Source organism: Rissa tridactyla, chromosome 3, assembly GCF_028500815.1.
Source record: "Rissa tridactyla isolate bRisTri1 chromosome 3, bRisTri1.patW.cur.20221130, whole genome shotgun sequence".
In the NCBI taxonomy this organism is placed as follows: domain Eukaryota; kingdom Metazoa; phylum Chordata; class Aves; order Charadriiformes; family Laridae; genus Rissa; species Rissa tridactyla.
This window is the reverse complement of record NC_071468.1, coordinates 53,608,861-53,627,025: the sequence shown is the minus strand read 5'-3', so window position 1 is coordinate 53,627,025 and position 18,165 is coordinate 53,608,861. Positions and strand designations below refer to the sequence as shown.

The window sequence follows — 18,165 nt, the reverse complement described above, 5'->3', positions numbered from 1 at the left end:
CTTTATAACATTGCTCTTCAGAAAGAAGGCTGTCAAAGGCCCACCTTACATGACATAGATCTCCTCTACCTTCACTAACCTCCACCTGCCCTGACAGCAAATACTGGCTAACAAATCAGAAAGAGCACGCTGAACTGGCCGCTGAACCCCATTTTCTGGCAAATACCTGGGTTTCCTGTTTTTTTGTCTTAAAAGTCCACTGTAATTAGATTTGATACTACTAAAACTATTGACAAGAAATCAGAGTTGCATAGCTGCAGAGCCATATTTTAATCTCCAGTACAGAAACATACCTAACTCATAGTATCGACCAGCCAAACAGTGGTGAGAATGACTGTATAACTAAGGTCACTTTAAAACACACAGATACTAGCCCCAGTGTCTGATATTAAACCAATTTTGCAATGAATTTTTCTGACAAATTTATTCTCCAATTACTTTTACAAGTCATACTTAAAAATGCATATATACACATGTTGACACATCCTTAGGTAAAGGGTGTAGAAAGCTACGTAGCTGTCAGACCAATACCAAACAGGAGTATTCATTAAATATCAGAGTTTGATAACATCCTACCATTATGTATTGCCGCTTCCTGAGCTCAACTAGGGAATTGTTTTGAATTTGAATCCCTTCCCAGTACAGTAAGGGACGAGGCTTTCCTCCTAACACGTGCACTTTTCACAGATGATTCAGATGCTTCCCTGCTGCATAGCAACTTAACCAAACCTTTCAAGCATGGAATACCTAGGACCAGATTTAGGGAAGCCCTTGGTACAGTTTATGGTGTATAACGGGAGGAGATTATCCATAGTGCAATTACCACAGATGCCAACAAAATTTGGTTTAAGTTGCATCACCACGTGGAAGATACTAAAAGTAGGTTGGTAAGGGCATGGAGAAATTGTTCATCTATCCAGACGTGCAGACAGAACGAGCTAACTGAGGTCTCACTGAATGCAGTACAACTCAAACACTGACTGTGAAAGCAAATACGTGTTAGCCATTGAAGTGTGGGGTCTCACCAGAGTGGAGTAGAGGGGGAGAATCACCTGCCTCAACCTGCTGGCCACGCTTCTTTTGATGTGGCCCAGGATATGGGTGGCTTTCTGAGCTACAAGCGCACATTGCCATCTCACGTCTGATTTTTAATCCACCAGTATCCCCAAGTCCATCTCCACAGGGCTGCTCTCAATCCATTCATCCCCCAGCCTGTACTGATATTGATAATTGCCCTGATGCAAGTGCAGGACCTTGTACTTGGCCTTGCTGAACTTTGTGCAGTTCACATGAGCTCACTCCTCAAGCCTGTCAAGGTACTTCTGGATGGTATCCCTTCCCTCTTGCGAATCAACTGCACTGCTCAGAGTGGTGTCATCTGCAGTCTTGCTGAGGGTGCACTCAAACCTGACACACGTCACTGATGAAGATACTGACCTCTATGGGTTTGCAATATGGACCCCTGAGGGACACCACTTGTTACTGATCTCCATTTGGACATTTAGCAGCTGACTGCAACTCTTTGGATGCGGACATCCATCAAACCTGTATCTCTACAATTTAGTGACAAGGACATTGTGGGAGACAGTCTCAAAGACCTTACACAAGTAAGGCCTTTATAATTATATAATTAAAACAATGCACACATGTATAACAGACTGATAACACCAAAACTGAGAATGCTATAGCTATATACCCTCAATAAATTTGTTGCCTTAGGTACAGAAGTAAAAAAAAAAAAAAAAGCATTTGGATCTGCTGAGCAAGCAGAAAAATGCCTCATTTAATACAGTGCAACAAAGTGTTGAGAGCATACAGCCCTCTTTCTTTGTTTCCCATGCCCTTATTTCATATACATGAAAACAAGCTGAATAACTTCCTTCCTGCTTTCAGTCATTCATTTCAACAGGTCATGGTACATTCCAGCCCTATGCGAAGCACCCTGCTGTGATGGTGGATATAATTCAGATTTGCTTTCTCAGGAGAATGGTTTTTCCATTTAACTGGCCATCGGAGCACCACGTCTTGCTGTCAGTTTAAAGAGTCAGCAGAAGAGTATTAAATTATTTCTGCAGTCTAAGCTACTCCTTGCTGGTTTATTAAAGTATCCACTGTCCTCAAAACAGAGGCCCAGCAAGATGCAAAGCATGTGTGTTTAATGAAGTCTAGCAAAACACTCTATAGGAAGGAAGTCAGCCCACAGGAAGCTCTTCTACAAGTGCAGGGTGACTGAAGTTGGCCAAGAGAGGGCTGCAGCATCCAGTCTGCTGCCAAGCCCATCACCACCTCCACTGCAGCACACCTGTCAGGAAGGCTGGAAACCTGCTCCTCCAGCTTCCCACACCCACAGGAGGGACATGCAGGCACCCGGTGGCATCGGCCACCCAGGCAGCCCCAGCTGTCCCATCAGGGCACAGAGCCAGTCCACAGCGCTGCTGTCGCAATGGCAGTGGAGACTGTGCAATGCACCACTCCCTCCTCTGCTCACACCGCCTCCTCCCACCCATGCGTCTTCCTTACACCTGGAGACACATTTCCACACAGGATCTGCTATCTGAGCCACATGGTCTGCAATCAGGAGCATCACTGCTCTGTCCTCCAGTGCACAGTGCAGCTGGATGCTGCCTGGCTTTCCTGGGGTGCAGTTAGACAGCGACCTGCTGGGCTTCAGGAAGTCTTTTATTTTCCTTTTCCAGACAGAACAGCTACGTATCCCAGCTTCTGACTGGTGTCTGACTCAAAGTTTATTAAGCTTAGAAAGGAGCTGGAAAATAATTTTATAAAATGGCAGCCCAAGGGAAGGTCCCATACATCCATTTCCCAAGAAAAGACAAGGATAAGCTCTGGGGCAATGCTGGCAGAACAGCTATGCATGCCCTCCTGTGCCAGGCACGGGCCAGCCCAGAGCCAGATCAGGCTGCTGCCGTCACCACCTTCTCCTTGTGAGAAAACAGATGTAGAGCACCATCTCTTCGCAGGTAGAACCCACCACTGAACCTACTAGGGGAGGCTGCTGTGGCAGTGTAGTGGCAACCTGGGAACCGCGATGCATGACCACTGGGGCTGGACCTGTGCTTCTAGTCAGGGAGCCTAATCCAAACCAAGTTCCATCAGGGCCAGGAGCACTCCGAGCCCTGGCTCTGACCCAGCACCTCAGCTCCCACCACAGGGCACCTGACGGGCCCATGGAGACAGCACTGCCCCAAGCCACACTAGGGTGAAGCAAGCAGCCCTGGGACCAGCTCTGCGCTCGGGCAGACTGGTGTGCTGCAGTGAGAGTTTGCTGCTTGTGGAGAGGGCAGCAGTCCTCTCCCCCCTTACAGGGTAAGGCATGGGGCTCTGCAGATTGCTTCCTCCACCATCCCTGCCCACACCCATACTGCTCTCTCCTAACCTCCAGAAAGCAATCTGGCCTTCTGAAAAAAAAGAAAATCTGTACCCACAGATATATTGCAGACACGGACTCTGTAGAGTCCTGCTAAACTGATCTAAATTTCTCCTTTTCAGAACTGACAATGTTTTACTCGCTTTCTACATACTGAAAGACTACACAAGTACAAAGCAGTTCATCCTCCACCAGCATTCCATAAGGGATAAGCAGTCCATCAGTGGGCATAATGGATCAAGAAATCTAAGTATTTGCCTTATGAAAGGGTGACAGTGACAAACCATAGCGAGCCATTTAAGCAAGGGCAAATGGCTAGTCACGCTTGCGTTGGTAAGTACTTAAGGGGCAGCCTACATTGTGCTAAGCACGGTACAAATACAAGGCAGATAATGGGTCCTTTCTCAAAGACAAAATAGGGTCCAGTTTTTACCACAAAGATAGTATAAAGGACAGGCAGGAACGCCCCACCTACCAGGAGAACTGTGCTAGTTCAGGGTGTAAAGCATTCGCATCCCCCTTGCTAAATACTTTTATCAGTTAACAGAAGGTAGTTTTTCTCAGCTTTGCTTATGTTTGCTGTGACAGCAAAAAAAACACTGGCAGAAACCTCTTTCCCTCAGCCTGCCCGAGAGGGCTTTGCCAGCAGAGTTGCACACAGAGTTGCTGTAGTAGAGACAAGGGCTTGATAAGACAGACAAAAGACCATAATTAACAGACTTAACTTAGAAAGAGGCCGCGTTGGTTCCCCAATGCTTTAAACTGGCACTGACAGCAGGGAAGGAGATGATTCACTTCAATAGGAGCTAGCATAAAGGAAAGAGGAAAGGAAGGGAGAGCAACAGAAAGGAGAGAAATAAAAGCTAGTGACAGCTGTGTCTAGGCCTGCTTGTGATCCTATAAACTTTGCGTGGTGACACATTTGTTATCCACCACAGGGCTCATGCACAAGGGTCAGATCCAATCCACCACGTTACATTTACTCCAACAAATATTTTGGTACCAGCCTTTGTGCTAATGTGAGTAGGAGAGGGAAGGGACAAAGAACAACTTTCACTGGTTATTCACAGCAGAAAACACTTTTTCTGTTGATTCATCTCTCTCATGGGGCAGCAGCAGCTTCTGAATGATCTCTGAGCTGGAGACCAGATGCTAGCCATAGGTGCCAAGACCAGTCACCATGGGCACCGGCTTTGCATGTTCCACTTGACATCGGCATCACTTGGGAAGAAGCCCACACGCAGTGACCTCCTCCTCCTCCTCACAGCAGCAGCCTTCACACGCCCCTTGGCTGACTTTCAGCCCCTCTACCTGGATCAGGTTTAAGAGGATGACTCACACTTCCTTGTGTGCATCTAGGATTACTTGTAAAGAAGGGTCATCCAGGCCAGCCAATATGACTGTGCAGAAGTCATTCCTGCTCTTTGCCAGAAAGTGTTCCCAGGAAACTGAAGAAGATATAAACAAAATCCGGACCAGATTTTTTAAGAGTCATCCAATGCTACCAACAGTAGAAAGACCAGTCATCAACATTTACAGTTTATTCTACTGAAGCCACACACAGCTGCAAGGCAGCAATCTTCCTCCAATATATTTTACAGTAGAACATTCTTAACTGTCCTTTTATTACTATGGGGAACTGTATCAAATTGAGCCAAGTTATAGAGAATTAAAGGCAGTCACAAATTTTCAGGAAGACAAAGCCTCATCTTTTTTTTTTTTTTTAAACACAGCTATTATTTACAATTTTATCACAGCTATTTATGTTCTTTGTATATTGTTCTTGAACATGAAATTATATGCAAAGTTAGACATTAAAACTCCTTTAATGGTTCTCCAGTTTAACTAGAAACATGTGGTTTTCTCTTATGTCATCATAGTTCCCTGCAGCAGAGACTTTACATGTTCTTTAAATCAATAATTATTGAAGGTACATTATTAGACCTAACTCTTTTCCAATAAATGAGTGCCAAAGATATTTGAGAGTAAGAGATAGGCCACCTCTATTTCACATCCTCCTCAGTGATACTGATTCAGACCTCCTAGTGACGACATTAAAACCAGGATGAAAGATCCTCTCAGTTTCACAGTAATGCATGCTGGCTGTCACCAGGGAAGTAACGCGTATTGTAAAAGCATACGTATGACCTTTACCAGCCACCAAGGGAATGCAGCAGACAAGTTCTGGCTGCTCAGAGGAGTGCTGGGAAAAGACCTAGTTGTCATTTAGATCATCTGCCACCTCAGAAACACCAAAACACCCTGAAAAGATATAGGAAGCAGTACGTCTTGATTTTCCGACAAATTCTTCTGATCTTCCAATGTCACTTATACGAAGGTCAGAGTTGTCTTTTGTTAATCATTTTTAACCACAGATTACAATTTTTAACATCTAGTGAGATGCTCAGTAAATAGGTCAAAACAGTAGAGCTGCAAAGTCTCCTTTCCCCTTTTTCTTGAGAAGGGGGAAATATTGAAGAGGTTGGGCACTTAAACTACAACATGAGCCCATTCATAACATTCAAGTGAATTCCTAGGGAACTCATGGTAACCACCTACTTAGTTTAAACTCCATTACAAACAACACAAGGAGTAAGAACTACACTAGTCACGATAAAGTAAGAGACGTCAAGTGCGCTGCATCACGAGGCCAGTACATGGGAACTCAATGTGGGAAAAAATTCAGAAAGCAAAAAGGTCATTGCAAAAAGTAAACAACTATGTCAACAAATAATCTTGCCAATTTCTAATTTAAGACTATATTCATTGTTTACAGAAGTATTTTTATTAAAACGTGATACTTTTTTTCCATCCTCCTTCTGCTGACATGTAGCAGTTATAGGACAGCGTACACAAATACTAGCTATACTGTGACAGTTGTATTTATTATAGTTGAGCATGCTCTACTCCGTGACGAATATGCCCGAGTCATTGTAGCATCTCTACACAACCCTAGTACCAAAATTATGAATTCAAGTACCAAGTAATAAATAAATAAATAAATACAATCACAGGATAAAAACACCTTATAGACCAACTTAAATATCACTACTGGTCCTTAAAAATAAAGTAACTACAAGCAACAAAATAGCTATTTAAAACTCCAGATTAACAGAGGAAAAAACAAAAGTAAGACTCATCACTGAGATATGCTGAAAAGTTTGATTCTACTAGATGAGAGACACAAGTTTAAGGAGCAGCAAAGGTGAAAAGCTAAAGATAGCTCAATCCACAGAACACCTGAAATACTTGACTGACAACATGATAGAAGGAGGGAAAACATAAAAGCAAATATTAGACGTAGCAAGGCAGCAAAACAAACACAAGGCATCAGCAACTCTCTGTGGGTCTTTTTTTCTCCCCAGTGTATCTATTAATGCATTTACATATGCTTACGCTATTATAATATGTTTAATGTAACAGTACTAACCTCAGCTTGCAATTAAGCCTCATTATGTATCATTATCAGCAGGAGCAGGTAGGACCATACTTCTTATCACTGTCAGTTATTTCTCCTATAAGGAGAAAAGTCTTTTTATTTTTTTCCCTTCTCTCCCTCTTTTTTTTTTTCTTTTTTCTTTCTTTTTTTAAGCCAGCTAACTTCAGATTGTAACTTGGTTCCTTAAAAAAAATATTCCTGCTGACCAGGTAGACTATTGTTCTCATGAGCTATTAACAGGGAAAGGGACGGGTTTGTTTCAGTGGCCCGACCGGGTTCAGCTATAGTGCCTGAGAAGGTCACACAAACACTATTATACAAACACTCTAACAGCTGGGATGATAACTAAGACCATGAAGCAGAGTCAAACTCTATCCCAAAGCCCAGAGCATTAACCAAACCCATCAGCAATTACAGTCCATATGAGTATACCAAACTTTGAAGCAAGGGAGATGCTGCCCGCACCCTGTTCTTAGAGCAGAAAACAGCAGCAGCTGAGAGGAAAGCAGAAAACTGCAATTCTCATAGTGTAGCTAAATCTGGGAGAGATAAAACTGCTGCGTATTATTGCTTTTACGCTATAAATCCTTACCATAAAAATCCTTACCATATCTCATAACCTATTAGAGAAAAAAAGATTTATTTTCCTGCGCCTTGGTTAACTCACATCCTATTTCACCTCTTCTCAAAAGGAGAAACTAAGTAATCCATTTAAGAAAAAATTAGACTGAAAATTTAATTTTTCAAGGTCAGCTCATACAAACACTAATTCTTTTCCACCCAAGTTGTTCCTCAGGTTAAGGCCAATTTTTTTATAAGCTTTGGCTATCTTTGAGTGAAGATATGCTTTACAGTTTAATTCAGCAGGAATACAGCAGAAGCAGTTACACTGGAGAATATTTTACCAGCAGTCAAGTATTTCCTTGCTTGTGCCACAAAAACTGAACTGCAAAAAGGACTACAGACCATCCTAGGTGATGTCTCCTTGGACAGATAAAATGGCCTAATCAGTCTTTCTGATCTCTCTTCTTGTATGACTAATATATTAAAATCCATAATTCTCCTTCCCCAAAAAAATTCTCTTCTGAAATGTCTTTGGCCTCAGGTATCTCAGGTCATGTGAAATTAATTATCTTGAATAGGTATGCTTTTGTCTTTAAAAAGATTTATCACATTTGCTAAGTGTCAGCAGTGGAGCAGCAAAATGTCTTCAGAAGTACGGGGTCTGACATTTACTCTTACAGTAAAGTATCCCTTAGAGGAAAGAAGAAAATTAAGGAGCAAAAATGGTGGAAAAGATGTATACAGCACACCATCCAGAAGGTTAGACAAGACTTTGCAGTTAACAAATTAATTAATACATGGTATAATGAGGGAGGGACTGTTTTAAATCTTAAAATGCATGTAAAGTCATCACATCGCAAAGCACTCCAAGTACAGCTCACCAGTTTTGCCTACTGCACTGTCTTCTCTCATCTTTACTTTATTTGGTGTCCTTCCAGGGCAGGGGACCCGTCAGAGCCCAGGAGAGGAAAAGCACAGGAGCCCCAGCAGCAAGCATTTGCTTTCCTGCAAGCTAACTTGGAGCTCCCAAGCTGCGCTTCAGCCTCTTCTTTGCTCTTTAACCCTAAAAATGAAATGCCATTTGAAAGACCGCAGAGCAAGAGAGAGCTTAAGACGCTGTAAAAGTATGGGAGGTCTGGCTTTAGCCACACTGACAGGTCCTAGCTCCAAGCCCTGCCAGTGCTGCAGCTGCTGGCCAATGCAGACATCAGGGCCCCAGTACAGGACCTGGAGGACCAGGATCACAGATGCAACAAGAATGTCGCAAATGCAGAAGTAAGACTGTATAAGGCTTCTGTATGTAAGAAGAATGAAATTGAGAGCTTGAATTGGAAAGAGATGGGAGTACATGACAGAAAGGGAAGGGAGGCACAGCTCCCAGTCACGCAAGGCTTTGAATGCAGTTCCTGACATCTTGGAACAATGCCCCCAGCTGGCTCCTGTTCAACCCGGGGGAGCTGGAAGGGAAATCCAGTAGCCTTTTCAGTGAATAGCACAAGCATCTCCAGGGTTTTATGCTCATTTTGCAGAGCACAACCTTCCTAGAAATAAAGTGTTTCTGCCATCCCTGTGGGAAAACTTCCCAAATGTAATGAAGACATGATTCTTTGGGGGAAAGGAAGAGTCTCAGTTTGCCCATGCTGGATCTGTGAACTTCCTCTAGAGTGACAGCACTAAGCTCCGAAAAGCTGTGACAGATCTGACTCCACGGGTCTAAATTAAGAGTTAGGGCATCATGTTTCTTGCTCTGACCCTGGGCCCTACCTGCCAAGTTCAGGAACAGCAGAAGAGGAGACTGTTTGCTTTTACCCTGTGTAAAAGCAAACTCTAGAAAATGGGAACAAGAGAGTCAGCAAAGACTGAGTCCTGCAAGGAGATAAAGAGAGGGCAAGGAAAGGACTGCTTAGACAAAGATAGATGCAAAAATGGGACCAACCACACAAGCATCGAATCATCTAAAGTCTGGGAAGGTGAGGAGATGTAGAGTGGGAGAAGGGGAAGGACAGACAGACCAGGTCTGGAGCTTTAACAAGAAAAACTGGGTCTTGCTGGGTAAGCAACTGAGTGAGAGACAGAAGTGGGAATGAAATAGGCAGGGTGATCAAAACTCCAGATTTGCCGGGATCTGCTGGGCAGGCAAGCTTTCTGACATGAGAGGGTGTAATAGTAAGTGAGGGGGAAATAAAAACAGGGTCAGAAAGTAGGAGTAAAGAAAATAAAGAAAACAGGGCTGAGAAAACTGTACTTGCACAGTCTAAAGTGGGACACGAGACTCCTGAATCCCTCAACATGCCTCTGAAGTCTTCTAGAGTTGCGAGTGTATCCATCCAGCCAGTACCCTGTGTAATTATCAGCTGAAGTGTCAGAGGTCTGTACGATGACTCTAGAAGTGCCAGGCCTGCTGATATGCCATGCAAATAGATACAGATTGAAACTATTTAGAAGTCTGTAAAAGTCAAAACGGGTTGATTGCAAAATCTTTGTTCACTCCCCTTTTACCTATGTACAACTAATAACGTATGGTTAATGGACCAGTAAAGTACCTTGTGGACCTGAATTCAAATTCTACTTTTAGTCAAGGGTTCCCCTGTAACCGAATCATTTAAAGCACAACTTTACAGGTAATCACAGTGTGCCATATTAAGAGACTTCCCTAGATCATTAAATCCCGTCCTTGCTGACACAGGTATCATCTTCTTGAAGTCCCTTCTCTATGCTGATCAAGCTCCATTTGAAAACCAACTAGATACTTTAGATGGTTTGCTTGAGTTTGCAGAAGAGGTGAACCCTCTGAGCTCTGTCATAAGGCTCCACAAGAGCTCTGGTTTATATGAAGATATTACAGAAATGTCAAATCCTCTGGATAATCTAACCAAAGTCTCAGATTGGGCACTCAAAATTAGTAGCTACTTCTGATATTTACTTTTATATGCCATAGCTGTAAACGCATAAGACAGTACTCTTGCATTACAGAAAGGTGTTCTGGAAATATATCCATTAATACTTATGAACTGGTAAATGTTAATGAAAAAAGGATAGAAAGGGATAAAGGGATAGAAAAAAAGGATAAAAAACATAATTTTACAGTGTTTGAAGAGCATACATTATCTATACAACTTAATTGGTGGGCTATACTACAGAGAAACAGCTAAATCTGGACTCTTGAAATTAGACTGAACAGAGAATGGAAAAACATCCAATAAGGAAAAACATCAGATAGCCTAATATAAAGATACACTGAAATGCTCTGTATCAATATTTATTTGAATGCAAACTTCCCTATTGGTTAAAGCTTGGTAAAATAGACAATTTGTCTAAGGAATTTTATTCCCTTTGATTTTAACAAAATTTCCTTACTACACAACCATCATAGGCTTGTGACTTGTAGTGCGTATGGCTCTGATAAGGTAAAGATTTCTACAGCAAGCACTGAGTCTTGGCTGAATACGTTTATTGACCTTAAGACTCAATCCACTTTAAATGTGCTTATGCCTTCATTTCAAGAAGTATGTGCAAATATGATGCATTTTGTTTTAGCACAATTCAAAGGAAGAGCACAAACACAAGTTCTTGTACTGTGAACTAGAGCAAGAACTATCTATATCTACCTATTCTCTGATGAGAGAAGGGAAAGACATCACTCGGTCTCCAGATCCTTTGTAAAACCCTATTGAATTGATTTAAATCAAGTTCAGCGCTTTTGAATACATTATGCAATTGCAATTTTAGGATTTTTGTATGCCAAACTAGTTTATAGAGGCTCAGCTGCTTACTTTGTATTTATGTGTTTAAATGAAGGGCAACTACAATATAATTAATGTGGAAGGGAAGTAAAATTCTTGGATTGAACTTTGCAATTCCATACAAAATTCCTCAGTTACCATTTTGTATTCTGCAATGTAAGTCAGATTACATTTACTCAGCCTCTAAAATCTCTCTATCCTACTAAGCAGCTGAATCAATCTAGTTCACAGAAAAGGAATTTTAAACAGCCCAAATGACCTGGTAAATTAAAAAACTTCAATAAGACTGAAATCAGTCTCTTTACATTTTCAAGACGCAGTTGAAACTAGACTTTCCTACATGGGGTGATTTCTACCTAACACCAGCAATTTCCTTGCAATCTGAACATGCCAATCTTCATAAACCTGCATCTTCTCGTAGCAAAGTAGCCATGCTCCGGTTTGAATTGGACATGCAGTAGTCAGGAGTATGTCTTTTTATACGAGTCTCTTTAGTCATTAACAAGGCTTTCATAGCTTTGGGTGGTTTAATGGGCCATGAAGTTACAGAGTTACTTCAAATCCAACCAGCATCTGACCATATTCTGTGTCAGGAAAATCCAGGAGCTAAGCAGGATCTGTTTGAATACATAGTATAAAAGTAAAAGGCACTTTATAAGATATATCCATGGGTGTAGAAGTATAAAGACTGAAAACAATTCTACCTATTTCAATACAGTGTCCATAACACGTACAAACCAGTCAGATAGCACATTCTCAGTACCATTGTCATTTCCATGTTCGTGCCATCTTTATGCCAGGGTAAGTCTCTACAAACGGGCTTTCCTTTCTCACTATGTTTTCACTCCTTACATGATCCTGCCCTGCCTTATCCTCATCCCGCAGGACTGTCTTTCCTCTCTGCAGCAGCCAAAAGCAGAGTGTAGAGCAGCCAGTTGCATGTACACGCCCCTAAAGAGCAAGCTAGCCAAGAACGCATTGGATGAAGAGTGCGGGTTATCAGCTTTCAACCAAAACAAACCTAAGCCAAAAGCGAATGAACCAAGGCCACAAGCCTTGCATTGCCCAGTATTCCTGTTGCACAGGAAGGGAAGGAAGGTAAGAATTTCTTACGTTGCTGACCAAGAACTTCAGAAGGGCAGTGCTCCAGAGGCCGCCATTCATTGCTATAGCACTGTTGTTGATATATTTAAAAAGAAAAACAAACCACACATACCCCTCCTTCCACACCCTTCCTTCTATATGTTTATCTGCTTTCAGGATTTCACACACATGCGCCTTTTCATTAACAGGGTGCAAACTATTACTCATCCCACTTGCAGCACCATACTGGCTAGAAAAAAAAACAACATGAATTTTCTCTGATAATAGCCCAGGTTCCTTCACACGTTCAGACTATAAAATAGGGAAAGTTCCCACAGCCCCCTTGCTTCTGGGCAAAGTGTTGTTTTTCACTATGTGCAGAACAGTATAAAAAACAGGCTTTAAATAGCATCCCAAAGCAACCACCACTTCCTGTCATCCCAAAACACAAAACAAGACCCTTAGTAAGCTTCAAGTCAGTAAAGAGAATTAAAACAAGAAACATACAGCATGAATGCCAAGGAAAATTCAACATTAACAAATAATTATACAAAAATTCACAGTCAAGACTCAAGTAGCAACACCAGGTGGCTTCAACTGCAGGTTTGCAGAGTATTTTGGATGAGGAAAGCTAACTCGGCAGCACTGAGAGTTAACGGAGCGACTAAGGTTCAAAATCTGCTGTAATGCACTCAGAAAACTGCATGTAGAAATAAACTGTATAAAGAGAACCAAAACCCAATCAGACACCGTCATGCAAATAACTGTATTTTAATACATTAACAGATGAATCTTTCATATTTTCTTAAACAAGACATGTAGTGTCAAATGTTTATGTGCATGGGGAAACAAAGAGCGAACAAACATTATGGTATTATATCTGTTCTCATGATGCATTTTACTAGGAGCATTCTACAAGGGTAAGAGCAAAGACTTCAAACAAAATGAAGTCATACTTTCAACACAACATTACCTTGGAAAACCGAGCATTTATCCATTTTGTAAAAGTCTTTTTCTGTACATCATTGTGTTCATCTGGAGAGAGAAAATAAGAAAACAATGAGTGAAAATGCATTCTTCTTAATCCTAGATTGCTCAAAACAGGTCATAATAAAAACTATCTTGACTCAGTGGGATAATTTTTTGCCTAATCTGTCATTGAAGCTGTTCAAACCTCTACAAGACTTTGGTACTTGCAGAGTCACACAAGTGTTTCAACTTTGCTAGCAACCACAGCAGCTCCATTGCATCAGAGTCAGCCTCACAGCACCCCCTGGGCAGGGTACCCATGCATTAAATTCACAAGCTTCCCATCTGGTGAAAAGCAACCTATGAAACCATGGGCTTTTAATTAACAGACTTTGTCAACACCTTTTTGCCTGGATACATTATTCCAAAAGCTACTGAGGTCCTTATTCAAGCTTCTGACACAGATAATAGCCTCCTTCAGTACATGGCACAGCAACTGCAGTAGCAAAGCTGCTGGAATAACCCTTGAAGCACTCACATCCTTGCCCAGCCTCAGCCTGGTTTTGCACCCAGGTTAGAAACCATGTTAGTGATCAGTCACAGTCAAGTTCAGGTAACTTGTGGGATGGGCTCAGCAGCCCTTCCCTTCAGATGCCCCTACTGGTGTGGCACCAAAGTACCACCACCCAGGGTCCAGGACACAGCCAGAAGGACTCAGCAGGACAAGGAGGAAGGACAGGCTAACACCTACAGGTCAAAGCAGAGGGAGGAGCAGTGGCCTTCAGCTGTGCAGAGAGAAGATAGCTTCCCAAGTTGTTTAAGGAAGCCATTTGGGAGTCACCTGCAATTTTGCAGAGTCTGTCCCACTAAATCAGGCTTAGTCATCTCCAGCACAGCCCTGCCCATATCACAGGTCACCTCTTGGGTAAATTGCACTGAGCTGTGCTAAGGGCAAGACTATGCCTAGTCATCTGCAGTGAATTACCTGATGACAACACGCCAGGCAAAGGAAGTTGGCCCACCATGGATTTTCAGGCCTGCTTGCTGCAGCCAAGAAGAGATACACATGCAGCCTGTGAAAGGCTTTAATCTCCAAATCCATGCAGCAGACCACAGCCAAGGCAGGTAGTGCCTTCCACTGGGCAAAGCATACCACCATGGTGTTCAGAACATCTGTCCCCTGCACTAGGACAAAGCCGTAGAAAAAACTGGATTGACACGCAAATGTTCCAACTACATGAAATCATGAAAAGGAAAAAAAAAATTATACAGTCTTCAGAGATATCAGATTATGATTTAAAGGCACCACTAAAAAGATCATATACCTCAGACAGCAGTAATTGAGACTGTTGTACAGTCAAGTTTTACCTACAAAACCCAGATGTCTATTAAATTTAAAAAAAAATAAATAAATCACAGAATGCTACCAGAAGATTCCTTAGGTAAATCACCTCAGAATTTCTTGTTTCTGGCCCAACACGCATCTGAAATTGATGCCATTCACGTCTAATATATTTAGCCATAAATCTGGTACACACAGGCTACTGGAGCAGTGGAACAAATGACCAGGTGTTTTTTACCCAACAGACATGAACAAGGAATAGCGGCTACAGCTCAGTCCAGACAAGAGAAGTCACATTAGTAAGAAATGAAATGTCATGGCAGTTAAAAGACTTAATAAACTTTATGAAAATGTTCATATCAATTTAAAAAAAAAAAATCTCACTTCTGGGGTCCTTTTAGGCTACGACTGAAAAAGCTGCTCAGGGCACGCCAAAGAGTCTACATGTCTGCTGCAATGTGGCAGCCAGCAGCCATTGTTTCACCCTTCTCTGCCTCTTCTCTTTGCCCTCTAAAGCTGATCCAACACAGCCTACTCCTCGGTCACGCTCAGTTGAGCTCAATCAGAAATCAAAGATTTACAGAAAAAGATTTTTCTGAAAGAACTTCAAGATACCTACACAGTGCATGCACAGTAGGCCGTGCTTAAAACAGCTCGTTGAAATTCAAGGTGCTGTTCTGGGGGAATAGAGTTACTTAAAAGATCTCATTAACCCTGCTCTCTTCCCTCAATGAAAGAGCTTGCTGTGCCATGAGAGACAGATAGGATCTACCAGCAGCATACTCTGTGCCAAGTACCCATCTCACAGGAGACTGACAGGGTCAAGATTGAAACTCCAAATATACTGAATATGTTTACTCTATTTTTTGCCCTCCAAGGTTGGGGGGCTTTTTTGGTTGGGTTTTTTTTTGTTTGTTTAGGAGACAGGAGCAGACTAGATTAACTGCCACTGTTGGACCAAAAACCTAGCATCATACAAAACTCAATCTCAGACTCCGTCCAACTCTTGATAATGTTTTTCATTTACAGTAATTGCAAATACTGTTTGTATTGTATTTGTTTTGAGATCTAAACATCCTTCTCTCTTTAAATTCAGTAGCCTCTGTCCCTGTTCTACTAGCAACTCCAAGTACATACTTATGTACTAGAACGCTTTCCTAAGGCTAGGATTGCCTTTTTCCTTCCTTAAACTTCTGTGAGAATCAAGAATAACCCCAAAGTTCAAGATGTCATGTTCTTTTAACATGGTTACTCCTTAAGATGATAAAAGCAAAGCACAAGGAAAGGCCAAAAATAATTGTATTGACTGTGTAAAAGGATAACAACAGTTATGAAACGGGTTATAGATTTATAAATCCTGTGCACTAGGAACTTTACACACCCCAATCTTGGGGGGCTCAGCCCCTTCACAGACACACACACAGCAGGTGACAGCTCTTCTCAGCATTACACCAGCTTCAGCAGGCCTACAGCTGCTCCCCTGGTCCAGGCTGTGAAAGTGCTCCAGCTGTGTGTGCTGCAGTAGCATATATGACATTTACTGAAAATCCACCCCCCTTTTCCCCTCCTTTCAAGAAAAGGGTTTCCTAGGGAGGGGAGAAAAAAAAAAACACACACACAAAAAAAAAACCACCGACAAACCAAAACACACATGACTTCAATAAACGTTAACTACTTAGTCTTTAATGGTGAAAGAAAGAATATGAATGTACATACCCCTACTATCTTTTCAGTATCAGGGCACCCTTTCTATTTCAGTCAAGCAAGGAATCAGAACACCCACAACTCCCATCTTTCCAAAACATCCTGCTCAGTTATAAAACTCATAGATGACACTTGCCCAGTCAGACTTTGCTTTCATGTTTGCTTTATAAAAGCCTCTGAAACTAGGATTTGTGTAATTGGCCATTATAGCTAGGGTTGTGTCAAGCTTTCCTGCTATAAATCCCTGGAAAGAAATTTGTAACTGAAATGCTGGTGCTTTGTTAACAACAGTGACAAGTTATTTTATCCCACAAATTAATTTTCTTTAGATTCCTATGAGTCTGTAAAGCTAACCCCCGGAGGCTGACATTATGACTCGGGTAACAAATTAGCCGCATTCGGTCAAAAAAACAATATTACCATTCAGCAAAGCGCGTGGTACTCCAGCCAGTCAACTTCTCACACACGACATTAAAAATGTCAGCAAGTCACAGCCCAGTGAGAAACAAATTCACCAAGTCACTAAAACATTTGTGTTTCCTTCCACACCACCACAGCCTGACGATAAAAGCCAAGGACTGACTGGGGGCCAAATTTTGCTTCATCACCTACCGACTGTTTCCTCTGGCCAATATGGCTCTGCCTGCCCTCCAGTCACTTAATGGACTCGTAATGGCCAGTGTCAGAACAGTGTGTTCCTTTAAGAGGAAATAAAAGGAAACCTAAACACACACATGCACACAAAATTAAACTCTTGTGATGACAGAGAGAAGAGGAGCTTCCTATCCCGGATGCTTGTTTGCTGAAGCCTGTTTCTGTTATACAATATGATGTATGTCCATGCAACTGGAGTACACTCAAAAAAACCGGCTCTTGTGATCAGATGCCCAGCCAGTGTCCTGGCATTCAGTCACCCCCAACAGCTGTTTTTACAGTCTTACGTACCTCCTCCACCCTCAGCATTGTCCCTTAATTTTATTGGGGCACCTTGAAACCGCAGTTCAAGTCCAATCTATTATCTTGTGAATATTATGTTCAGGAGCAAAAAGGAATTTAAATGATCTAAAAAATGAGGTAAAAACCAAAAGCCTTACTGGATTGTGGTTTGTCCCTTACTCAACCTCAGCTTCATACTGAGAGCCAGCTTTCTTATTTCCCCAAAACGCATTACATGCTTACATGACAGAACGGTGTTATTTAGTTTTTGAAAGACAAAAGTTATCACACCCAAAACAGTTGGCAGAGCAGCACTATAATGAAAGTGCCCTGGAGAAGCATACAGACTAGATTGGCAAATAAAGTACAGAAATTGCCCAACCATTCCAGCATAAGTTACCAAGGGTCATCTCACATTTTAACTTAAATTTGCTTTCCCCACCTCATTATTTAAGTTCTCGGCAAAGGAATTTAGAAATAAAAGAAGGAATTAGCCTGTGGGTTTCAATTAAGACACTTGGAATGTCAGGAACACCCCTTTGCCTAAGCCTTTAGGCAAGCAAGGTATCTATCATAGATACTGCCCCACCCAGGACTATCAGGGGTCTGAAACCCTGACAACATTAACAAAAAGAGGGGAAAGTTTTGTATTCTTGGATGCAGGGTTTTCTGGATAGAAAAAGCATTTTGAAAGTAACTATCTTTTTGTGAAACTCGCTCAGACTAATTCATGTATAAAAAGACACAAAATAAGCATCTAAAATTTGAGGATGGAAACCAGTGTGGTTTTTATCCCTGCTAGCAAGAGGCAAAAAGCCAAGCAAGCCACAAAGCACAGAGTTCCCGACCACCAAGCTCACAGAAGAACCTCTGATGCTCATCAGGACTACTGGACCCTGACTTCATTAACACCAAATAATCTTTATCTATAGTCCTGAGGTTTTGGGTTGGCTTGGGCTTTTTTAGAGGGGAGGCTGTTAGTGTTTTTTAAAGAAACAGA

The 18,165-nt window shown here is 41.9% G+C and overlaps 1 protein-coding gene across 6 annotated transcripts in view; it reads right to left on the bottom strand.

The window, feature by feature from the left end:
* Positions 1–18,165, bottom strand: part of UTRN (utrophin) — a 416,848-nt gene that overhangs the window by 315,467 nt on the left and 83,216 nt on the right. For all 6 annotated transcript variants that reach the window (XM_054195259.1, XM_054195260.1, XM_054195261.1 and 3 more), the window contains one exon: positions 13,188–13,249. In XM_054195259.1, the coding sequence (XP_054051234.1) occupies positions 13,188–13,249 (62 nt within the window). The remainder of the gene's footprint in view (positions 1–13,187; positions 13,250–18,165) is intronic.